Consider the following 25,575-nt stretch of genomic DNA (forward strand, 5'->3'; position numbering starts at 1 on the left):
ATGGCGTTGTTCGTCTTTCTGTTATGTGATGATTTACTGATTTGGAATTATTTACATTATCCTGTGAGGTGTTGGAATATTAATTGTCTCTGGAAAAATATCATACATTTTAAAGGGTTAAATAAAATGTAACTCTGCAACTCAGAAGTGAACCCATGCGTTGCTGATAAATATACACTTTAGACATAAAAATGTTTCATATAGTTTAATATATATACTCTGTCATCCCTGAACTTTTTTCTTATAATGTCATGATTTAATCAGTCTGAAGGCTCGCTTCTCAATTTCTTACAAATGATCCATTTCATTGTAGTGATGCTTTTCATATAATTAAATAGCCCAAACCAGAAGGATCTGTATTGCTTCATGGAGAGTGGCTTGTGATTGTTATACATTTGGCAAAGAACTTTTCTATTTCTCTCAACCCATCACATAACAACTTCACAACATTCCTCATCTTCCAATAAGAATGTGGCATCTCTCCTGCTGGTTTTTCCTTCTGCATTGTTATGAACAGGTTCTGATTTTATCCTTTGAGCAAGGTGGCAAGTTCTGCTTCATCCCATCTTCTTCACAGAATGTAGTTTTAAATCTGAATGCACTCCAGTTGTCCAGATCACAAAAGAAAAATAAATAAGAGTTTCAGTAATCTGGAGCGTAGATTGTACACTGTGTACCAGAAACTCAATTTTATAAAGCTCCCAACCTCTGATGAGAAAATGTTTCATCAGGTTGTGACTATACTCCAAGTGCAGCTGGAGCAATGCAGAATACACGAAGATGCACATAGCCACGCTGAATGCCAGGACATGGAAGTAGTAAGTATCATAAATGATCGGTCATATTTTGCCAGGTGACAGGTCAGGAAGAGTGTACAAGGTAGCATGTCAGGAACTAAGGTGTATTTCTCAGCAGTTTGTCACTCACATTCTTTAACAGATCATGGCCAGATTGAATGCTTTTGTCATGTATGCATATATTTGTTTACAGTACAATTAAATGCTATTTTTGTATATCTCAGCTTCTTTCAAAAAACTCTGTTCTAGGATTCCTTTTGAAATTTCATTGTGTTTCAGTCGTTGCATTGTTGACCCTTCACTGAATAATACTGAGCAAAGGACGGCGGTTCAGTGAAGGTATGCTTGCACAACTGTCTTTTTAAAATTAGCTCTATATTAATCAAGAAAAGAGCTTAAAGGAAGCAGTTTATTAACAACACATATAATCACCAACAATCTTATAAAGGAAGCAAAAATTTATTATCAAGTCTCAATTTTTGCTAAGGTGCTGTTCACTTTAACAAATCTAAATCTAAAATTGTTTTTTTTTAAATAAAATAGCAAAAAGGCAGACAGTGTTCCACTTTTAACATGCATATAGTAAAAAAAAAAAAAAAGTTTAATTTGATATGAACGTTTTTTTTTCGATGTTATTTAAAAAAACTTCCCGCCTCTACCAGCACCACAGCTAAACTTGTTCGCTGAGTAACAGATTCAGTCGGGATGATTGGCAGGCCATGGTCTGTCTCATATTGCATGGCCTGGTTAAAGGAGGTGGAGTCAAAGGTAGCATTGTAGGCGGAGTTGCGGTCAGCACGGAGACAGAGCTGAGGAAAGGAGCTGATCTGCTCAGCAAGTTCAATAGCTCTCTGTAAGGCTAACAAACACACAGAGTTAGAAATACACCTCATCTTATTAATTAAATGTGAACGCATAACATTTTTCTTGTCAAAACATTACATTTTCACTTGAATTTATACTGTGATTTTTTAAGTGCAAATTCCATAAAGGTGCTCTATGTAAAAGACATAAATACAATCCTAAATTGGGTTTTATCAGTAAGCCAGACTACTTTTAAATGGCATTTAAAGCATCAAAGAACATTTTTTATACCTTCACTGAACCCATTTTCCTGAACATACATCCAGTACTAGCAGAACTATAAAGGTTTAGTTAATTCCCAGTAGACCACCAGTGCTAAACCAGTGTCAGAGGTTAACTGTATTACCAGTATTAGAGGTTAACTGTATTACCAGTGTCAGAGGTTAACTGTATTACCAGTGTCAGAGGTTAACTGTGTTACCAGTGTTAGAGGTTAACTGTGTTACCAGTGTTAGAGGTTAACTGTATTACCAGTGTTAGAGGTTAACTGTATTACCAGTGTCAGAGGTTAACTGTATTACCAGTGTCAGAGGTTAACTGTATTACCAGTGTTAGAGGTTAACTGCATTACCAGTGTCAGAGGTTAACTGTATTACCAGTGTCAGAGGTTAACTGTATTACCAGTGTTAGAGGTTAACTGCATTACCAGTGTCAGAGGTTAACTGTATTACCAGTGTCAGAGGTTAACTGTATTACCAGTGTTAGAGGTTAACTGTATTACCAGTGTTAGAGGTTAACTGTATTACCAGTGTCAGAGGTGAATTGTATTACCAGTGTTAGAGGTTAACTGTATTACCAGTGTTAGAGGTTAACTGTGTTTCTGTGTACCTTGCCCAGTAGGCACTACTCTGTTTGCCACTCCAAATGCCAGTGCTTCCTGAGCACCTATAGGCCTGCCAGTCAAAATGAGGTCCAGGGCTCGAGACAATCCAATCAGCTGCGGCAGTCGCACAGTACCCCCATCGATCAGAGGCACACCTGGCAGAATGGGACATAGCTCACTGGTGCTGGAGACACAGGAAACTGTGCCTGGTGCCTGAGAATGGAGCTAAACTCGAAAAAAGCGGGCACTTCTTGTGATTTCAAAGATTTTTCCCCAACAACACTGTAGAATGAATACAATACGCAACAGCACGATGGTACCTACGCATGTCACCATACAAGTGTTTGGGAAAAGAGGAGCCAGAGTGGCAGTGGTGGTGAGTTTCCTTTACAATGCTGGGTAGGGGTGGTAATAAGGGAAGAAGAGAATGTGGATGCTTGAACGACCTCCACCAACATCCTGTATGGAATAGTTAAGCTAGTCGATGACAGTTTTCAAAACTGAGTAGCAATGATTTACTGGATATACAGTTTCTATGATTACAGCAATTGTGTCCTGGAAGAAATTGGAATGAGGATGAGCTGAAAAGATTTCAGTGAATTTTTTCTACACATTTGTCAGGGTCTCATTGAGAAAATCCCCCCCCACACACACACACACACCCACACACACACTCACACACCAAAATCTATCCTGTATGAGAAGTCAGTACATTGCACCCACTCAAGTAGTGCCTACACCCAGAACAGGATATTTTTTGATTTTTCAAACATACTTTGATGGACCATGAATTGCTATTACTAATAAAATGTTACTGGGAAAACATCCCTTCCTGTATGCTATAAGGTGCTTGCAAAATCTTGATATACTTTGTATTGTGAAAACCAAACACTCCTTTACATAATACAGTAGATTTAAAGGTTGCAAAATTTACCAAATCTGTGGCAGAATACCCCCATAATAGCACTCTCTTCCAGTACCCTGAGATCAGCCAGCAGAGCCAACTCTAGTCCCCCTGCCACAGCATAGCCACTCACTGCTGCAATCATACGAGAGGGACCCTGTGAGCAGACAAGGCAGAGATGGCCATCAGACAAGCTTTTAAAACAATCCTTAACCACATGGATCACAAAATTAGAAGTTAAAATGGAAGGCACTCCGTGTTTGTATCAGCAAAAGGTGAAAGATCTGAAAACATGCCTTTTCACCTGATTACACTGTCATGCTGAGCAAGTGAATTCAATAAACCATGAATACCCAGTTCTCTTTTAAGCAAACTTTGCCATCTTGTTGGTGTCAATAGCCACTTCCAATTATATCGTTTGAGCTTTCCATCACTTCTGAGCTTGGCTACTACTGAGACAACCACTGGAGCAAGATAAATGATTTATTCACTAATAAATAAAAGATCAATCCACACTTAATGTCTTGTTGGAATAACAACAAAATATGCACTAATGAGGAGTGCATATAATGTTCTAATAAGCCCAGCTACTAGACTGGAAAGTTGCTGCATTGGTGGATACTGGGTTCACCTGTAAGCAGTCCAAGGTTAAGCACCTCCTCTTACCATCGGAGCAGGACCTTGGGTAATGCCACTCCAGCATGAGGGAGGCGGAGCCCTGGGAAAGTTCCTTAAGATCATAACCAGCACAGAAATTGCCTCCTTAAACAAGACCACAAAAACACACAGAATAGAAAATGATGCCCAAAATATACAATAAAGACGCAAGGGAGAAGATCTAAACCATTACGCCATAATAGGACAAACAGTGTGATGTTAGTAAATTACCAACAAATTTAGAAAAAGCAAACATATATGAATCATGCACAACATTAGGAAACATTATTATTATTATTATTATTATTATTATTATTATTATTGCACACTTGCTATAATTATCAAAACAACACAACTGTCACTTTTCACTGAGTGGGAAGGATAGCTTAATTTCTCTGTCTAATAGCTCATCTTGGGCATCTCTTACATCATATATACAGACATGATCAGTTAGCGATCTTCTGTCGAAGTGCAATGAACTATCCTTTGATGTTTCCATAGCAGCTTAATAGGTCATGACGATGAGCTATATGCATTGTAAAGGAAGCATGTACTTTGGTGATTTATGCACGTTACACCTGCTAAACCCAGCTATTGACTGGTGAGCTGAATCAGGTATGTCTGAGCAGATAGGTCACCTACTGTGCTTGACATTTGTGTGATGACTTTAACTAGAGTGGAGTCTTAGGTGGTGGATTTTATCTTTAATGTGCATTGACAAGCTTGTGATCTTCATTAGTCCTTTACTCTAGTCCCTTCTTTAACAGTAAACACTTAGCTCTCCAGGGATCTTTTGGAACAGCTGTGGTTATTTATTTATTCATTCAGTCAGTCACTAATGTATAAAAAGAATAGCACTTTTGCTTTTTGCACATATTTCTTTTGTGACTTATTCATAGACAGGGAGTCTGTAGAGCTGACTCTTCAAACCTTGACTTATATTGACCCTTCAAATTCATTGATTTGAAGGGGAGGGATAATTATTTTAAAGAGAAGTATGAGGACTTAGGCAGACAGACTGCATCTGGACTAAGGCATATAGGAGGAATCAGCACTAAAACATATAAATTGTAGTGATGAATGCCTAAAGAGGATTTTTTTTTCTTGCTTTCCAACCATTCACAAGCAACATTAAGCAAAGTGTGTCATAATTGAAATATAGTAATACTTAAATGAGTTATTTCCTCTTATGGTTAGCATGGCCTAAAATTGCAATTTACGTGGACAGGAAAAAAAAAAAACGAGAAAGAACCGAAAAAAGAAACAACATTGTCCGAGCCAACAAAATTTAAAGAGTGCACTTGCTTTTATAAATAGTTCTACTCCTGTGTGTAATCAACACATACAAGGTAAACGATAGGGTGCTGCATCAGTTACCTATTCCGTGGAGCACTGCTACACTGAGGGTGTCATCCTGGTCGAAGGCTGAAAGCTCCTCGGTTAACCTCTGAGCGGTCTCTTGGTTCATGGCATTGCGTACCTCTGGCCGGTTTATCCCCACAGTAATCACTGGACCTATCTTCTCAGTAACCACTGTCTGACCTGCAATGACAGAGATGAAAAAGAATAAACCACATCAGTTAGAAATCTGACCCAGAGAGACCGATAGTTAATCATAATAAGTAAGCTAACTAAATATTAGATTAGTTGGTCGATGCTCGCACAATGTTTCATTATACTAAGGAAAAAATTAAAACTCGATAACTTGAAATTTCCCAAACATATCAAAATGTGGTTTAGATTTTTTATACTTATACCATCACATGATTTAGTTCTGCGGCTGAGCACATGACAATTGTGTTGCGCTGCGTTAGTCGTTTTCCGAAATAGACTAGAGTAGCCTGATCTCTGAGGGAAGATTTAACCCTCTTGATTTAGCCCTGAATATCCACCAATACTGTTGTATTACTTTATTACAGAATAATAGCTATATTATTAATATTATTATATTATAATAGTTATATTTTCAGTAACGTCAGCATATTCACAGAGGATACCTAAATAAACTAGAGATTAATAAAAGTTTGTAGCCTATACAACACCCGTGATCGATATTTTAATTTATACGCGTTAACGCAAAGACGCTGAACCTATTTTAAACAGCCGTGCTGCCCCCTGCTGACAGATTTCGCCACACATTACCTCTCGGTCTTTGATCAGACGCAGATCCAGAGCTGTAGTGCATTTTTCCTGCAACATTAAAACTCGAACGTTGATAACAAGCAATTTGGTTCCTGACGGTAACAGTGGGATTGCTTTTCCCAACATTTCTGCAAGCCACGAGAGCCATGTTGTAAACTCAAAAAGGTCAAATGCGTAATACGCTGTAGGCTGTAAGAGTTGAATGAGAGGTGTCTGCCAGAAATTTCACTAGCCCATATGATTGCATGAAAATTGTTGAAGATTCCTAATTATAGTAGTAATTCAAAAGGTTCCAAATTGCAGTAAATAGACAAGTTCCACTGTGCAAAGGGGAAAAAACGAAGCCACGAAAACGAGGCCCCTACATTTACGTCAAAATAAAAGTCCCTCTTCCTCCGCCTTTGTGATTTTTCTTGCTTGCTATTTATGGGTATAGACCTGAGTTTATATTAATGTGCTGTGAGACGTTTGTTCTTAAAAGTGCTTTTAAATGAAATATTCCCCCACACTGTAATAAAGTACCAAATTACAAATGGGAAGAACCACAGAGAGTGATGAACACCAAGACTAAGCTTCTGTGGGACTTTCCAGACAACTAAATAAGTAGAAACTATACAACCACACATCGTGATAGTATACAAGATACAGAAAACAGCAATGGTAATAGATGTGCCTAGACTAGCTAGCTACATCAATCGGATGCGATCACGGACCTTTAATTTAAATGCGGTGCTTGCGTACATTTTACCCGGAAATTAAACAGTTAATGCTCGGTCACAGCTTTGTTTGTTTTTTGTTTAGCTAGGTTTGCTAGCTAGTGCGCCGACGTTTAATAGAAATTTCATGCTAGAACTAGCTGATACTGCTTGATAACAAAAATGAATTAAAAGCTTAGTATCCAACATAGCTAGTTAACAAAAACAGCTTAGCTAACTAAATAGCTTTCTAGCTGGAGTTTAAATCTGTCGACGAGCTGGTGTTTTGGACGTTTTGGCAACTTCGGAATTTGACAGCGTTTCGCTATAGGCAGGCTAGCAAGCAAAACTTTTCTCTTTGTCAGCATGTCTTATGCCGGAGCAGTATGGCTAGCTGTTCAAGAGGACCTTTACAGAAGTATCTTCCTCGGACCAGCTCGTCAAAGACGCAAGAGCGGCACCTACTCCTGCAGCTCAAACGGTCATAGTGACCAAGCAAGACACCCCCTGGACAGTTTCGATGATAACTTTTTGTCGCAGTGTTTTCATTATAATCGGCAATGCCTGATCTTTCTTGTCGACTATGTTAAAGCTCGTATGATGAAGGACATTTTTAGGCCCAGTAACGATGCTGCCTCGGTCGAAGCGATGATATTAGCCACACTTTGTTTTTATGCGCAGGGCTTTCTTCCAAGGAAAATCACAGACATGTTGGGATTGGACCACACATCCGCGAACTATGCGGTAAATGTCGTTTCTAAAGTCTTGGCGGACATGGCTCCGGATTTTATCACGTTTCCCGGTAGTTATAATGATCGCATGGGTGTTGCATATGGTTTTAAAAACTTAAGTGGAATTCCAAACGTCGTTGGGGTGTTGGGTTGTTTACATGTCCAAGTGTTTCCCCCACCCGCCGAAGAGAGACTGTTTCTGAACACTCTCGGTTACCATTCAGTTATGGTGCAGATAATAAATGATGTAGATGGAAATCTACTGAGTGTTGAGCAGTGTTGTCCTGGGGGAACTATGGAACAGGCTGTTTGGGAAAGCTCCAACATTTGCCAGGAGTTTAGCAGACTTCAGCATGGTCAGACCTGGGTTGTTGGTGAGTAAACTACATTTACATTTAGCCATGCACTCAATTTTCAAGGTAGTCAGAACGCCAAAACAGAATGAATAAAAATTGGATGTCCAAATGTATGAAATATCTCAAATAAATAAATAAATGAGTCTGTCTGTCTGTCTCTCTCTCTCTCTCTCTCTCTCTCTCTCTCTCTCTCTCTCTCTCTCTCTCTTTTGTCCCCAACACACATTGACAGGTAATAGTGGTCTGTCTAAAAGTAGGTATGTGTTAACTCCCGTTGAACGCTCTCAAATCAAAACCAGTGCCATCAGACGTTTTAACACAGCTCAATCTCAGGTCCTCAACTCCACACAGCGCGTCTTCGGCTGTCTGAAAACTCGCTTTCGGTGCCTGCGTGACCTCGGAGCTGTGCAGGCCTGCGCCCTTGAGCCCCTCGCTCGAATCATCACAGCTTGCTGTGTCCTGCACAACATCTCTAAGAAGTTTTCTGTGCCATTACCTGGAGAGCTGGTTCTGGAGCCCGTACACCCCATTCCAGAGTTGGGGGATGAAGGAGTCAAAAACCCACTTTACTACATGGAGGAGACAAGGGAAGACATGATAGAAATGTGCTTTGGTAATGCTGGGGAGGAAGATGGGCAAGGCGAGAAGGATGGACATAAGGGTAGGCATGGATAGACATAAACACAATGGGATTCACAACTGACACAAAAAGTTTGTTCATCCTTGTACAGCTGAAGGAGGACTATACATTGGAAGTGCAGCCCCTCTAACAGGTGCACTGAAGAAGATGCAGTGCAGAAACATCCAAAAATGATCTAGGCAGCGAGGAATTTTTTCCATCTTATTTTCACTGTTACCTGTCATAATTTACTTGTCAAACAGTTAGAAAGCAGAGTAATAATTATTAAACTCTCAGGCCTGTAGTCAATGACCAACATTCATCTCTTGTACAGTTAATGTACAAGCTTCACTCTGTTCTAGGACACAGAACTACTTCCTTTCCCCACTATTCTCCTTTGTACCTTTTTGATAACTGATGTTTTTGAGTCAGAACTCTTTCTGTTTCTGTAACATGACAGTCAGTAAAGAAAAAAGTATGGTTTTATTGTTTTAGGATTAATTCAAAATAAATTAATGACATTAATTAGAAATTAAATAACTGAATAAATTAAAATTTTCATAAAAAACTTTGTTCACAAAAAGCCTTGAAACAGAGCAGAATATTTTTATAAGTGTATAAATTAATGGATTGAGCTGATTGAGAGCAAAAAAGGGTGCTTCATGTGTGTGTTCTCAGCCTATAATGGCTTGGGTATTGACACCAAAATTAAATGTGTTGTCCATCTTTTTCCTATGAAGAACTGAACCCCTTACACAGTGTGTATTCTTTAAACGTCAAACAGCAGTCAAAACCAAAATGTTTTTTTTTGCATTCAGTTCTGTGCTTAGTTGGCCAAAAGCATCATAATGTTATAATGTCCTCTTAATTATAGAAGGGCCAAGATGGCCAAGTCCTGCCATGATGAACTTTGGTTTCTGATGTCTGAAGCACTCACTACTTGCATGGACTTTGCAGCTTGTTGTCCATGGAAACAAGCTGCAAAAGTCAAATCTAATTTATGTTACAAGTTTAGATTAAGCCAATCTTTTGTAATAATTCTGCAATTTGGATGTGTTCATTAAATAAAATGGAAAATTTCTCTGGCTAAAAAACTAGTTTAGCTCTTGGACCTTAAATAATATATATGTTCCAGAAATGTGTGGTCTGTGGTCAGTGTACAAAAGGGAGGGGAGGTGTTCATTTTTTAGTACAAAATGTACACTGTACAATGTGCAGTACACTCAGAAGTAAAGTATACCTTACAAGGTATTCCTTAAAGGAATATCCTAATTACTAATATTAATTATTTACATCATGTGCACTATTTTTTTTCTCTTTTTTGCCGTTATGTAGCAAACTGTTATGAGTTTTTCAAATGGCTGCAGATGGCACTCCATAGAATGCATATGCCTGTTTAAACTCCTGTGTTACCTTGATTAAACTGATTTAGAGCCATAGCATTAGTGTAAATCATATCTGAATTTTCATAGATAGACTCTTCGATGTGCTGGGAGTCCTTATTGGGTTGAAGAGAATTCATCATGCACTGGTACAGGAACACGTACTGAGCCTGGGATAGGAAAAGTGATATGGACAGAAGTGTCAGAGGCTCATGACCTGGGCTAATTCTACTGCAGTCATTGTTGGTCATTATGCCTGTGTTATTTAATGCAAACCTTAACTTCACCAACACTACACAAATTACAATCCTCTAAAGGTAGCATTGTTCCTCGGAACAATACAATCCTTTAAATGTAGCATGGGTAAAACTGGTGGTTATTGGAGAGGGACAAATTTTTAAACATATCTGAGCTGTTCTGTCCACGTGCAGGTCTGTACCTCGGTTTGCACCATAAGGGGCCGGCTGAGCCTCATGCAGTGTACACAGCCAGCAATGCTGACTGCTTCCTCTTTTTCCAGCTGTTGTAGTAAGGTATCCAGGGCGATCAGAGTGCCTGTCCTGCCTACTCCAGCACTGCACACATAGTGAAGATGATCAGGTTACCAGGCAGTATAATGGCTTTTACAATCTTTATTAAGCAAACATATGCACAAGTACATATGTCACACACTATAGTTGCCCTGTATTGTGGCTCTGGGTGATTAAATGTCAGAAACTCCCTGATTTGAACTCTATCCACTGACAGCAGCGTCCAGCTCCAGGCCACTTTTATTACAATTATGTAGTTTGTAACAGGTGTGCTGCTACAGTGGTGGTGATATATTTATTGGCAGTGAACTTCTGCAGATCCTGTATGAGAAGGGTGATTACCCACCATGGCCTCTAGACTGAAACATGTTTACCTGCAGTGAACCACTGTAGGACCCATAAATGGAAAATCCATTTGCTCCATGTGCTGGCGGATAATCCTGCGGAACTGGATCAACTCCTCTGTTGCCCTGGGAACTCCATGATCAGGCCATGCGGTGAAATGGAAGTGAGTCACTTTCTGCTCTTCAAAGGTAGCCTTCTACACACACACACACACACACATATAGTTAAAAAGGTTACGTTTTCAAACAGTATTTAAATGTTTTGAAGTAAAAATGACTTGGTTGTCTTAATGAGTTTCTTAAAAATTTTATTGATGTTTCAAACAATGTGTATATTATTGTAGACTTTGCAGTGTAATGAGTTTTGACATTGAGCTCACATTTCTGACAACAAATTTTCGGAGAGTCCAGCTTTTCTCTTTGTGCTCTGATTGGACGGTGACCTGCAGGTTTCCATAGACACAGGGCGTGTAGTCCAGTGGCCAATACTGTTCACACTTAATCTGTAGAGAAAAGCAGTGAAAGCCAACAAGTCTCTTCTCCACTACTATAGTAGACAAAACAATAGTTTATGGTCCAAAACAATTGATATCCATTGCAAAACACAATCACTCCATTAAAAAGTGTTAAACTAAAAAATAAGGACAGTGAACAGTGTATTACTGTGTTCTGTAGTTGGACTGCATCCTCTCAAACGTACCCTTCCACCCTCGATACAGTTGGTCAGCATGACAATGACCTGGGACTTCTGTTCCCACACCATTCTCCAAAAATCACTGATGGTGGAGGGGAGAGGACCCTGTGTAGCTATGTACTGCTTGCAGATACTGTTATAACCCTTACACACACACACACACACACACACACACACACACACACACACACACACACACCATAAAACATTTACTGCACGGCACAGCATAACATTCTTAATGTTGTATTTAGCAGTCAAGGATGGACAGAATTTATCAGGGCTTTCCATTATCAACAAACACTTATATTATTGCAACAAAATTTGAACTTAATTTTTGGTTCCCAAACTAAGACAGGCAGATCTTGTAGTACTTTTTTTTGCTGAATTCAAATCTCTTTGTAGACATTTTCTTTTATGTATGGTTTTTAAGTAACAGGGCAGTTAAATTTAATTGTATATTATCTATTCATAAATAATGCTGTTATTTCACTTAAAGTGTGTACAGACATGCGCCTAAAATGTACAGTGTATGATTTGTGCCTATATTTAACCTCAGGAACATCCCTCTTCCCTCTATCCCTCCAGCATAGTGGGAATCCACTTTCCTTAGTGCCACAGATCTGACGCATTGAGTTTGGTGAAAGGCTTACAGGTATATAGTTTGCATTGATGTAGTCAGAGTCAGCAGCAGTCTGTACAGTGAGCTTCACACGAGATAAATCGTCTAGAGAGATTAAGAATGAAGGTGAGAGAGAGATCATGCACATTCTAACATGTTTATTGCTCAATCATCTTACACAGTGGCAGAGAAACAACATATTTACAAATGAACAGAAGCAAAAAAAAGACATCAAAGAGTTACCTGATATTTTTTGTATAGTTAAATATTGTTTGTCTATAGGTTTAACACTCACAAGGTAATACGTTGATAAATCGGTTCTTTTTCTTGTTTTCAGGGAGGTCAGCAGCTGTATGACTCTGATCTGTACCTACTGCACTTAAATTCTGTAAACAAGAATAGATGATGATGATGGTGATGATGATGATAATAATAATAATAATAATAATAATAATAATAATAATAATAATAATAATGTCAGACTTATATAGCACTCTTCACATATCCACATTCACACAAAAAAGCCTAATCAGAAGTAGTAGGTGAGGGAGGGAAAGTTTTCTTAGAAAACTATATAGAGGTGCAAGTACCAATAAATAATTTTTCTATGTAGAAATTAACAACAGTTGGAACTAACCAGGCCATGGTATGAGTTACATTTCACCATAGCGTACGCGCGCGCACACACACACACACACACACACACACACACACACACACACACACACACACACACACACAGAGACAGAGAGTGTTTCTGTACCTCATATTCCTCATAAAAACCACGGTTTTCATCACGACCCATGGAACTGAAGTATTCAGGAAAATTCTTCAGGGGAATTGGCCTGGGAAAAAAACATCAATTATATCAATTAGTTAGTGAGTAAGCCGGTCTTATTCATTAAAGAAAGAAGTGGGTGTTGAACACTGCAGAGTATCAGACTTACCTGTATTTATTAGTGGATGCTTTGTCTTCTGTAGATGATTTAAGCTTGCTTAAGACACTAGAAAACAGAAGTTACAAATGGTTCTGATAGCTTAAAAATATACTGTTTATTAAATTGTAGCTAGAAGGACTAATGCTTCAGACTTAATGTCATAAGTAATAGTAACAGAATTAATTAAGTATTTACTTTCAGGATGGATTTAGTAGGATTCCAATTTGCTGCTGTTTTGTTATATGTAAAGGAGTGGCTACAAACAATGTCACAGGTGCTGATTGACCAAGCTGACCCACAGAAATTTGCAATAGAATAAATAATGTGTTATTAAAATGAAAAACCCCTTTCCTTGAGACAATATTTAACATTTCTAATTTATGCATATGACATTGCAATATACGCTTTCTCTGTTATAAATATTCACATCACCTACCCTGGATGCTTTGACTTGCGATGCCATATAAATATACCAATACAAAGGATGAGGATGAGTAGAAACACCACAACACCTGCTATAACGCCTGGAAAAAATATTGAGTTCATGTTTGTTTATATTTATATAGAGGTTGTAAAATGTTTAGTGTAGTACATACAAGGTTTCCAGACAACCAGAACACTTTGGACAGAGGTCCTTCATAAACTGATTTCACTTCCTATACTGTCAGAAGCATTTTGTTTACAGAGCTGATGAAGGACTTCTGTCTGAACTGTCCTGTTGCTTTGAAAATCTGTACTTTTACTACTTATACATGTATGTATGTATCCTGTCTCACCTCTTGGATCAGTCTGACAGGTGACTGAGACTGGGGGGGACTGCGCAGACCCAGAGATTGCAATCACAGTCATGGTGTACCACTGTGTAGGTTGTAGTTCACCTATAAACAAGCTTTCCTCAGACTGATTAAAGTGTTTGCCACTTATAATGACATACACGGCTGTCCTTACTCCAACTGGAGGATCCCAAAACAGCGTTAGACCATAGCCTCCCGATGCATATTCACAATGAAGACCAGTTACTTTAGCTGGAACTATGGAGAAACAGAGAATAGCCACACTGACTATACGGTAGTTCAGCTTTTACAATAATACAGACAATTTATTTTTAGACATTTTTGCTAGTTCCCAACATATTAGAGTTAACTTGGAAGTTGACGCTACTGATCTGGGATAGTAAATGCCAAACACCAAAAGGTTAGTGGGTGTTACTTTTATTGGTATGGCTGGTACTGTTCATTATTTCAGTTTTGTGTGTGTATGTAATGAAAGTATAATTGGTTTGATCATAAATGTAATAAGTTATTTTAATAACAGTGAATTTATTCTTTTCTAACATCTGAAACCCTTTCAACTGTCAAGTCAATGAAATTTTTCAAATTCTGTGAAACATACCAGTTTTATTGTCACCAGTATTCATTAAAATAATTAAAACGGATGCCCTAAGTAAAACAACAAAAAGGCTTTTGTCATCATACAGGATTCTGTGAGGATTCTGCCATTTGTCAGCCAACTTTCTAGTGGTAACCTTGAAATTATATGACTTTATAGGTTTACACAGACCATCTAAGTTCATGAATAGAAGAATGGTTAGCTTTGTTGAGAGGGACTTTGGATTTATGTATTAAGCAAAATCATTTATGCCCAGTTCAATGAAACTTACTTACTTGTGACATTGGTAACAGTGAATCCTCTACTCTCCACCCCTTTAAACACAGTGTAGAGAGTGAAAGTGTATTCCGTCCCAGGAGTAAGGGAGGAGACCGTGTGTGTCACTATAACACCTCCTCCTGATCCATTGATGTATGTGGTGCTTCCACTGTAGGTCAGTGTGTAACTGTAATTATTGTTGTTGTTCACTTTGTTCCATTGCAATGTTAACGCCGTCTCATTACGATCCCTTAAAGAGACACTGCTAACAATAGATGGAGCTGAAAAAGAGAAGCAGGTGCTGGAAGTGATTGAATGAAACCAACTGATGTATATTCGGATTTACAGGTAAAACCCAGTATAGTTCTCAATTGTCTACAGTAACATCCAGTTATTTATAATTTTTCTATTTACTCATTCATTCTTTGTTACTCCTTAAATGTAACAAAAATAGTGTGTAAATTTTGAGTAAACTTTTATTCAGTTATTTTAATAAAATAAAAAAGTTTTACTTATTTATGGTTTAGGACTTTAAGAATTTGAATTATAATTCATTGTTTTTAGCCCAATTTACTTGTGACATTGGTAACAGTGAATCCTCTACTCTCCACCCCTTTAAACACAGTGTAGAGAGTGAAAGTGTATTCCGTCCCAGGAGAAAGAGAGGAGACCGTGTGTGTCACTATATCATCTTCTGATCCATTGATGTAGGTGGTGCTTCCACTGTAGCTCAGTGTGTAACTGTAATTATTGTTGTTGTTCACTTTGTTCCATTGTAATGTTAACGCCGTCTCATTACGATCCGTTACAGAGACATTAGTAACACTAGACGGAGCTGGAAAAGAGAACGAGAAAAATGAAGAGACAGATGTAAGGATCAAACAGTAAATAGTACTTAACTGATTGTTGTTAAAGATTTCTAGGTGAAACCCAAAGTTCTGAACTTTCCGCACAGCCATCCATTTCTTGAATTTAGCAATAAGAGTCATCAATATAAAACTGGAAAGAACAGCTCTCAAAATTGTAAAAATATCTTTGTTTTTTTCTAGCGGACAGCTTTACTTAATCTATGGTCTTTTTTTTTTTGTGCATGTGCAGTAGCAAAGCAGACAAACTTACTTGTGACATTGGTAAAGCTGAATCCTCTACTCTCCACCCCTTTAAACACAGTGTAGAGAGTGAAAGTGTATTCCGTCCCAGGAGAAAGAGAGGAGACCGTGTGTGTCACTATATCATCTTCTGATCCATTGATGTAGGTGGTGCTTCCACTGTAGCTCAGTGTGTAACTGTAATTATTGTTGTTGTTCACTTTGTTCCATTGCAATGTTAACGCCGTCTCATTACGATCCGTTACAGAGACATTAGTAACACTAGACGGCGCTGGAAAAGAGAGGGACGAGAAGGCAAAGGGATTACGCTGCAGAAGTGATTAAAAGTTCTAGTTTAGGGTGAAACCCAGTGTAGTGCTGAATTGTATAATACGTTTTCTTGCAGCTATGCATTCATTCATTCACTTTTATTTGTTCATTCCTTAAAATTAACAAAATAAGTGAACTCTATTGTTCATTAATGTTAAAATGAAAATGTCTAGAAATGCTTGAGAATAACTTTGTTGATCTGTTTAGTGAATATTTCTGTTTAGTGAATCAATTTATTTCATCTTATATAGAATTTTAAAAAATCATTTACTTTAACAAATCACTCTTACTGGTGAAATTGGTAATGATGAATCCACTGCTGTTTAATCCTCCAGATAAAGTGTAGAGAATGAATGTGTATTCAGTCCCAGGAGAAAGAGAGTAGACTGTGTGTGTCACTAACAAACCCTCCTGGGAGGCAACAATGTGTTCTTCTCCTCCATTGTAGGACAGGTTGTAACTGTATTTGCTGTCGTTGTTTACTTTGTCCCATTCTAATGTTAAGGTAGTCTCATTACGGTTAGTCACAGACACCCTTTTAACATTGGGTGGAGCTGAGAGAGAGAAAATTAAAGATAGAAATGAAAAATAAACAACAACAAAACAATTGAAAACAAAATTTAAGTTTAAAAAATTAAGCTAATTATGCAAAGAAATTGATCTAGAAAGGAGTATCCGTGAAATATGGAATGATGTATAATATATAGAGAATTCATGTAGAATTCCATACTGTGCTGTGTTCGAACTTTGTTCCATTCTAATGACAATGAAATTTCTGTGAATTAAATGTCATTTTTTATAGCTATGCTGTGCATCAGTACAGACAAGGAATGCTGAAAATGAACAAGTATTATTTCTACACATATCTGTGACCATGACTGTTGCTGTGGTATAATTTTTTCTATGACAAAATTAAAAATATTTAATCAAAATTAGAGTATGGCCCTCCATCACACAAATCTGATTACAAATTAAAGACCATACAGACTTAGAATGGTTAAATTTTTGAGTGTGACATTACATTACAACTCTGATGTATAACAACTGTACAAATCATACAGTTCTAAGTGAACTTATTTCATTGTTTCATGTGGTGATATGACAAGGGTTCAATGATTCACGTCAACACAAGGACTAGATTTCTATTGGATGAGTTGAGCTAAAAGAACAAAGATTACCTTCTTGAGCAGTTGTTGCTGTTGTTACAATAGTTGTGGTAGATGTAACTTGAGATATTTGACTTGAAATGGATTGTCCCTGTGAAAAGATTAGAATGGACATTAAATAGAATAGAATAGAATAGAATAGAATGGAATAGAATAGAATAGAAGTTTCATATCTGTTTACTTCCCACATTAAATCATAATGAAGTAGATGAAAAACCTAAAACAGATTTTCATAGCCAGTGCGTTTAAGGATTACTACAAGGCAAGTGTTTTTCTTCTCTTCCAACACATCCAACACCTTAACTACTTTATTTCTTAGTTAGTTAACAAGCCCACCACTGGTATACAGAAGGGGTGTTAGTGATGTGATGGTACCAAAATGGACCATGCTGTTACGAATGCCAGGAATCCCACTCAACCCGACGCTGCCATGCCTACCTCTTCCCACAAACGCTGCCGATTTGGTTTGCCGGAATACTAGCACACACCTGATCATTATTTCCTTCATCACTGTTCCCTTATTTATCCTCCCCTCCTTCACACTCATGTCATGAAGTATTGCCAACCTTATGTCACATTTTGTCTTCCTGGTTTTCGACTCCTGCCTGTATTTCAGACCTCGTCTCCAGCCTGACCCCTGGACACCCCCCAGACTCTGCTGCGTGTTTTCGACCTTGAACCAACCTGACTACGAATACCTGCCTGACCCCTATGATCTATTTGATTTCCCTAATAAAACCTCTGGCGATTAGATCCTCTTCCTTTTGTGTGTGTGTGTGTGTGTCTGTGTGTGTGTGTGTGTATGTGTGTGTGTGTGTGTGGTGCAGTCATAACACATGCAGGAAAATTTCAGGATCAGGGCAAAAATAATAACCCAAAACTCAAAGTTTCAGTTAGCTGAAACCTGTTCTGAATACTGGAAAAATCAGAAATGTTAATAGATCAAAGACCCTCTGTCAAAATTGCAACATGTCAGTCAGATTTACTTTAGGTTTAATGGTGGTGGGTTAGCAAAAGTGAACTCATTTGCATTGCAGATTGAACTGACCAGGAAATTAAACAGCCCAAAACATTCTTTAATTAGAATGTTTTCAAGAGAAAACAATTTTCATTGTATCAAAAATTTGAAATCATTGGACTCTTTAACCACTGGCTAAAATGTCTGTAACTCTTTAATTTCTAATAAATAAAATAATAAAATCTAATCTAAAATCTAATAAACGCAATAGACGTTTGGTTAAAGAATCAAAACATAAGAGAGTACTTCATGCCCATTTCTAAATCATTGCACATTTGAACATACTGCATGTGCACATATGTGAAATCAGATAATCACATTTTTAGATTCTTTAGATTGTCTTCTAAGCCAGAAAAGCTGAAATAACAAGCTTAAGGGAAAAACAACTCCCAGACAGTCCAGGACTGGAGCTCAGGTTTGCATTGTGTTCAGTCTGAGTGCTGTGAGACCCTTCTGTCCACCAGGTGGTTTGGTAGCAAACACTGTTACTGTGTATGTGTGTGCATGAGCATCACAGATTAGATGAATCAGCTGTACCCCAGCCCAGTCGTGTGGGTGGAGCCAATGCTAAAGGACACAGTCTCTGGTACTAAATGTCCAGGTAAACAGTCACGCATGCCCCAGCAACAATTTTTAGTAATTAACTAAAATTAAGCGTGGAACAAAATAAGATATGCCTGCATGATTTTCTGTTTAGGTACAAAGCAACATGAATGATCACAATAACGAATACCTAGTCTATTGTTTCCATAAAGTATCTTTCTGTCTGGTTGTATTTTACTATCAAGTTGTACCACTAAGTGCAAAAAGTAAGCATAAACAAGCTCCAGTTAGTTCAAAATGCAGCCCCCAGAGTTCTTAATAGAACTAGAAAGTTTGATCATACTCCTATCTTAGCTACCTTACATTGACTCCTAGTAAAATTTTATATTGGTTATAAAATTCTTCTAATGACATAAAATGTAGTGAATGGTCTTGCCCCATAGTTCCTAAGCAAACTCCTAGTACACTACGACCTGCCATATCTGCTTAGATCAAAAGGTACTGGCTCTTTATTACCTTGTATAACTAAATCTATGGAGGTCTTTTCATATAAAGTTCCCACGCTTTTCTATAAAGACTCAGACTCAATATTTAAGGCTTAGCTGAAAACCTATTTGCATATCACCTTAGGTAAAGGTGTAGATCTGGGGGTTCAGGGGCCTTGAGAGTTTTCACCTCATATTTGTAACTCAAGTTTGTTAACTGAGAGCGGTGGAGTGCTGATGTTCCAGGATGCCGTCATGTCTGTGTTTTCTTCTGGTTCTATATTTTACAATGTGCTGCCATTGTTAGATCTGCTGGAATCCATCCTTGCACACTATAGATCCCTAAATTACACACTTTAGTATTTGGACATGCCCAATAAACTGTCCTCTCTTTCTTCCGAGGTACATCCACTCCAGGTGTAATGCTGTTGCTGAGCTTCAACCAGTCTCAGCTGCTATGGCTCCTCCTGCCACCCCCTGATGCAACTCTGCTGCCCCTGCACCCGCCACACATTTCTCCATCGCCTTGGGCAGACATTCGTGTGCTGCTACTATTGTAGTGTCCACATTCAGCCAGAGGAGGATGGGGACCCCCCCTTTGAGTTTGGTTCCTCTCAAGGTTTCTTCCTCATGTTCTAGGGAGTATTTCCTTGACAATGTCACCCTTGGCTTGCTCACAGGGGCCTTGGACTCGAACATTTGTAAAGCTGCTTTGTGACAACAACTGTTATAGAAAGCTCTGTATAAATAAATTTGACTTCACCATATGGGTTTGGACATACCTACACTCATCAAACCCAGCCTAGGTCTCATAGAAACCTAAAATAAACTCATTGTAATCTGTTCTGTTATTTTGTTCTTTATTGTTTATGTTGTTGTTATTCTATTGCTCAGTATCGACCAGAAGAGGCTGGGCTGCCCCTTTGGTTCCTCTCAAAGTGCCAGGAGTCTTGGTTCCTCTCAAGGTTTCTTCCTCGTGCTCTTAGGGAGTTTTTCCTTGCTACTGTCACCTTCGGCTTATTTACTTGGGCCTTGGACTCGGACATGTGCAAAACTCTTTATTAATACCTTGTATAACTAAATCTATAGAGGTCTTTTCATATAAAGCTCCCACGCTTTTCTATAAACACTCAGACACAGCCTCAGTATTTAAGGCTTAGCTGAAAACCTATTTGCATATCACCTTAGGTAAAGGTGTAGATCTGGGGGTTCAGGGGCCTTGAGAGTTTTCACCTCATATTTGTAACTCAAGTTTGTTAACTGAGAGCGGTGGAGTGCTGATGTTCCAGGATGCCGTCATGTCTGTGTTTTCTTCTGGTTCTATATTTTAAGATGTGCTGCCATTGTTAGATCTGCTGGAATCCATCCTTGCACACTATAGATCCCTAAATTACACACTTTAGTATTTGGACATGCCCAATAAACTGTCCTCTCTTTCTTCTGAGGTACATCCACTCCAGGTGTAATGCTGTTGCTGAGCTTCAACCAGTCTCAGCTGCTATGGCTCCTCCTGCCACCCCCTGATGCAACTCTGCTGCCCCTGCACCCGCCACACACTTCTCCATCGCCTTGGGCAGACATTCGTGTGCTGCTACTATTGTAGTGTCCACATTCAGCCAGAGGAGGATGGGGACCCCCCCCCCTTTGAGTTTGGTTCCTCTCAAGGTTTCTTCCTCATGTTCTAGGGAGTATTTCCTTGAAAATGTCACCCTTGGCTTGCTCACAGGGGCCTTGGACTCGAACATTTGTAAAGCTGCTTTGTGACAACAACTGTTATAGAAAGCTCTGTATAAATAAATTTGACTTCACCATATGGGTTTGGACATACCTACACTCATCAAACCCAGCCTAGGTCTCATAGAAACCTAAAATAAACTCATTGTAATCTGTTCTTTTATTTTGTTCTTTATTGTTTATGTTGTTGTCATTGTATTGCTCAGTATCGACCAGAAGAGGCTGGGCTGCCCCTTTGGTTCCTCTCAAAGTGCCAGGAGTCTTGGTTCCTCTCAAGGTTTCTTCCTCGTGCTCTTAGGGAGTTTTTCCTTGCCACTGTCACCTTCGGCTTATTTACTTGGGCTTTGAACTCGGACATGTGCAAAGCTGCTTTGTGACAACAGCTGCTGTAAAAAGCACTCATAAATTTGAATTTGATTTTGACTAAAGGTACCTTTGTAAATTTCTGTACTCTGTAATTTATACAGGAACCAAACCAGACTAAGTACACTTTATACAGAATGCTTTGGCCTAGCTTTCCGTAAGTCAGTTAAAGTTCTGTCTCACGAAAGTGCGTCATTACAGATCCTTCCCTCAGCATAGACAAATACCCATTGCTTACATTTACCACCATCAACCACAAAGATCAGATAATATGTTGCAGACGCGGATAATATGCTTTGTTGACAATCAGTAGGTATGGGTCCTAAAATGATCAAAATTTAGATTGCCCCCTTTTACCACTTTCAGTTTACTGGCCCGTTGTTCAACGCTCCTCAATCAGGCCATGATTACTGTGGAATCATCCGCAAGATTTCCATTGCTGCCTATGTTTGAACACTAGCAATGAAAATATGTAAGATGCTTGTTATTTATTTCTGTTTGCCTTTAGCAGTAAGATTTGGTAGGCAAACTAACCCGTGTAGCAAAGCAGGTAGTGTTTGATTATATAAACAGCCTCTTTATTTAATACATACCAACAAATAACTCATTGATGACTGAGAGCAATATGGATACTTGCTTTTTCTTTGTTTTTTACATTTAAGAAAATATTTCATATGCATATTTTTCCTTGATTTTAGATTCAAATGCAATGATTATATACTCAAATCATTCAAATGGAGAAATTAAGAGGAAATGCCCTATATACAAATATTCCATGGAGTTTTGCCTTAATCCAAATGCATGAATGTTAACTTGGTTCAGTGAACAGATAGCTTTGGCTTCTATGAGTTGTCTGAGGCAGGCTGCAGCCTTTGGTACACCACTGGATCTTTCTCCGCTTGTAGCCTCAATGCTTGCCTATAGAGCCACTGTAACCATGTCTGCTACAAGCATGGCGGCTAGGCTTTGTCCTGGGCTTTTTTGTTTTCCTGCTGAACTAAAACTACGTGTACCAAACCATATGCTTGTTATAGGATGCCTTTGATCTGAGGATCGGTAAAGGTAGCAGGATTAATCAAACAAAATAGAATATTTCTCATTTAAGTCACAAAGTTGGCCCCCTTATTGGTCTTTGGGATCTCAGTGATTTTCGTCTTTGATTTTAGAACATGTAAAGCTAGAACATATTCCTCTCCAGATATGCTTGGGGCTTTCCTATACTAGGTTTTTAATACATGGCTTTCACCTGTTCAGTTGCTTTTTTAACACCTTTTTTGTAGTTTACCTACACATTTAGCTGCTATGTGTTAGTTATCTAGTTTACCTACACAACTATTATTAAGACAATACAAATAGTGTTGCTTCAGTGAAGAGTTTTCAATTTTCCTGTATTTTTATCAACTTAAATCCCTCCTTCTCTCAGTCCTATGGGGAGTAATGCAAATATTTTACTTGTCTTCTATATATTCGTGAAAATGGTTTTTGCAAATGTATCTTAATACAGAGCAGTAGATAGCCTATAACAAAAAAAAAAATCAATTTTGGCTGCTACTGGTATATGCTAATAGTTTTAGGTTGTCAAAATTTGCATGTTGCTGTAACATTTGTTAAAATTAATTGGAAAAATACTAAAAGTTTAATAAAAAAGATATTTCACCTAAATGTATTGAAATGTTGGTGAAGATCATGGTTCTGATTTGTTGATGTGACAAACGGGAGAAGGTTAAACGTATAAAAGCGGTAGAATCAAATCATATCAATTATATTGTCATGTCGCGCATGTGAAAGGGCTTAGTCATTACATTCTGGAAGTGCCGATACAAAATATATGCTAAAATACTATGTACATGTACATAAAAACATGTAAAGAATATTGTGCAAAAGGTAGAAGGGGAACAGACATTTACATATGCACCATCATATGCGTCACGGAACGCTCGCCTCCCGCGAGGCACATGGTTTGGCCAGCCACGTGCAGTGGGAGGACTTTTATTTGTGGCCACGCCTGCACACCTGTACTTCGTTTCGTCTGTGTGTATTTAAACTCACGTCAGGGTGTGCTGCGTTGTTGGTCATTGTCGATGTAACGTGTTGATGTAACGTGTTAATGTTCCTTCGTCCGTGTGCATCGTGTTTGTTTAAATGTCAAATCGTTTCATGTTCATGTTTATCATTTGTAATACGTGTGAGTGCCGCTGTCATTTATGTAATAAATGTTCGTCCCTGTCGAGGAAGTGTGCGCGTCCTGCTCCACGCCCTGCGACACTCGGGCCGACACGCGTTACAATATGCACGCTTTAAATAAGTCATTCATTCAACATAGGTCACCCAAAGAGAACTGTATGCCCCAATCAAAACAAATTCTGATGATCTGACTACTGTCCCTTGAACTAAAACGCAAAAATAAAATGCTTTAAGTTTGATTTTTAGTATTAGTATAACTCCACTCCATAACATAAGATAAGTAAGCACATATTGCTGAATGGAAAAAAAACTGAAGCAGTATTTATAGGACATTTCATGCACTTAATAAGTGTTATGGCAATCAGCAAAAATGTTCACTCGATGTTCAAAATGCAATATTTAATTTAACTTGTAGCATATGAGTGCTTATCTAGTGTCTGTTAGTATCTACATAATGCTATTGTATGATTCAGAATTATAATCTGATTATTTACAAGCAAGCACATTTCATTTAATAAATAAATAAACACCACTGCTGTCAAACTGAGATGACAATATATTCTATAACTTACTTATCATTAAATCTGTAAGGAAATGATCCCAGTGCTGTTTTGTCACTATTCATGTAATCAAAGCAAAAAAGCCTAAAAGTAGATAGCCCAAGTTGAGGGTTGTGAGTCAATACCTACAATTTAGGGTCATAAGGCAAGATATGCTGTTTCCATGGAGGGTTCGGGCTATGTATTTTCTAATAAAACTATCTGCCAACTAGTCTAATAAAACTATATGGAAACCTTTGCCTTATTTCCTGATTAATCTGGTCTGTTGAACCGTCTGCTTTCTGCCAAACCAAGACCTTTAATGATTACAACTAGCACTCAGATTTTCAGGGCCCATTTATTATACTTTCATCTTTAAAGGTTTGAAGCTATATAACTAGCATATCTGTTAGTAGAATATTGAAGTGCAAGGGCTTTACATTAGAGCCATTTCATGGCTGATTATGTGAAGGAAGAATATAAAAATGATTCAGTTTAATGGTTAACTGCTTATTGCTACTACGATATTATGTCACCCTTAAAGAACAGCTTAGGGAGTTTTCCCCTTCTTATTCTGCTTAAAACTATTATGCAACATGATTTTTCTGTAAAATCCCAGTGAATCCATAATCTTACAGTTCTTAGTGTGTCTCCTAGACAGCAATGCAGTCTAATACAGACTGAGATTGACTTACCCACACAAGAACCACACAGTGACACAGAGACACCAAGAGTGCAAATCCTCCCATGATCCAGTCAGTAAAAAGCAGAAAGCAGAAGATTTGATGGAGCTCTCTGCTAAAAGCTCTACCACAGTCCCATACGGCTGTGCTTACCGTGCTCTCTGTCTTTGTTCCTTCTCTGATAACTTATTACAACCTGTTTTAATGACACTTCTTTTTTTCTGCTGCTGGGAATATCCAAGCACTTCAACCTTTGCCCTGACTCTATTATACTTCCCCTTTATGAAACTCCACCCTTGTATTGTCACGTTAGATTTCTCATGTGTCTTAATGCTCAGAGTCTAGTTTCTCTTTTCTAAGGGTTCTTTTTCCCAATTCCTTTTCCTCAATTTTTTATTGTCCTTTTAGGCAAACAATGTTTGAAACTCTTCCCTCCAGCTGACCAGATTGCACTTATCATGGCTAAAAGTAAGTATGACTTTGTGCAGCAATATAATTTTTAACATAAAATGATTAATCCAACAGGAGGTATGAGTGAAACAAAAGAGGGAAACAGATTCAAGGTTGAATGCACAGCTGTGAAAGAATATGTAAATATAAACAGATACAGTGTGTTGGATATACCACTTAATCAGCAGTGTGTTGCACCAGCTAACTGTGTTAAAAAAGTTGAAACTACAACATGGTGGCTGTTCTCCTC

General features: G+C 38.3%; 3 protein-coding genes across 3 annotated transcripts; 1 reads left to right on the forward strand and 2 right to left on the reverse strand.

Moving 5' to 3' along the window:
• Positions 1 to 1,192: 1,192 nt before the first annotated feature.
• On the reverse strand, positions 1,193 to 6,741 carry zgc:101569 (uncharacterized protein LOC449822 homolog). Its single transcript, XM_027001096.2, is given in 8 exon segments — positions 1,193 to 1,486; positions 1,489 to 1,656; positions 2,490 to 2,639; positions 3,419 to 3,545; positions 4,055 to 4,082; positions 4,084 to 4,150; positions 5,423 to 5,587; positions 6,188 to 6,741. Coding segments are annotated over 8 exon segments (906 nt in total). The 5' UTR covers positions 6,336 to 6,741; the 3' UTR covers positions 1,193 to 1,433.
• Positions 6,742 to 6,929: 188 nt separating this feature from the next.
• Positions 6,930 to 9,961, forward strand: si:dkey-197c15.6 (putative nuclease HARBI1). The gene is made up of 2 exons (XM_027001087.2): positions 6,930 to 7,987; positions 8,202 to 9,961. The coding sequence occupies exons 1-2, from the start codon at positions 7,249 to 7,251 to the stop codon at positions 8,642 to 8,644; spliced, it is 1,182 nt and encodes a 393-aa protein (XP_026856888.2). The 5' UTR covers positions 6,930 to 7,248; the 3' UTR covers positions 8,645 to 9,961.
• Positions 9,962 to 9,966: 5 nt separating this feature from the next.
• LOC113571900 (protein tyrosine phosphatase receptor type H) lies at positions 9,967 to 25,125 on the reverse strand. Its single transcript, XM_027001111.2, has 17 exons — positions 24,888 to 25,125; positions 17,339 to 17,417; positions 16,451 to 16,714; positions 15,862 to 16,122; positions 15,317 to 15,577; positions 14,760 to 15,077; positions 13,872 to 14,126; positions 13,532 to 13,619; positions 13,105 to 13,161; positions 12,921 to 13,002; positions 12,453 to 12,543; positions 12,189 to 12,262; positions 11,545 to 11,682; positions 11,225 to 11,347; positions 10,875 to 11,041; positions 10,410 to 10,545; positions 9,967 to 10,140 (listed from the first exon to the last, which is right to left on the reverse strand). The coding sequence occupies exons 1-17, from the start codon at positions 24,939 to 24,941 to the stop codon at positions 9,985 to 9,987; spliced, it is 2,604 nt and encodes an 867-aa protein (XP_026856912.2). The 5' UTR covers positions 24,942 to 25,125; the 3' UTR covers positions 9,967 to 9,984.
• Positions 25,126 to 25,575: the final 450 nt, after the last annotated feature.

Source organism: Electrophorus electricus, chromosome 5 (assembly GCF_013358815.1).
Source record: "Electrophorus electricus isolate fEleEle1 chromosome 5, fEleEle1.pri, whole genome shotgun sequence".
NCBI classification, from domain to species: domain Eukaryota; kingdom Metazoa; phylum Chordata; class Actinopteri; order Gymnotiformes; family Gymnotidae; genus Electrophorus; species Electrophorus electricus.

Excerpts from the sequence above, each read along its gene's own strand:
- si:dkey-197c15.6 (XM_027001087.2), top strand. The coding sequence starts at position 7,249 with ATGTCTTATGCCGGAGCAGTATGGCTAGCTGTTCAAGAGGACCTTTAC. Across the intron at positions 7,988-8,201 it reads TGGTCAGACCTGGGTTGTTG|GTAATAGTGGTCTGTCTAAA; the intron begins GTGAGTAAACTA and ends ACACATTGACAG.
- LOC113571900 (XM_027001111.2), bottom strand. The coding sequence starts at position 24,941 with ATGGGAGGATTTGCACTCTTGGTGTCTCTGTGTCACTGTGTGGTTCTT. Across the intron at positions 15,578-15,861 it reads CAGCTTTACCAATGTCACAA|CTCCGTCTAGTGTTACTAAT; the intron begins GTAAGTTTGTCT and ends TCTCTTTTCCAG. Across the intron at positions 12,544-12,920 it reads GTTTTTATGAGGAATATGAG|AATTTAAGTGCAGTAGGTAC; the intron begins GTACAGAAACAC and ends TCTTGTTTACAG.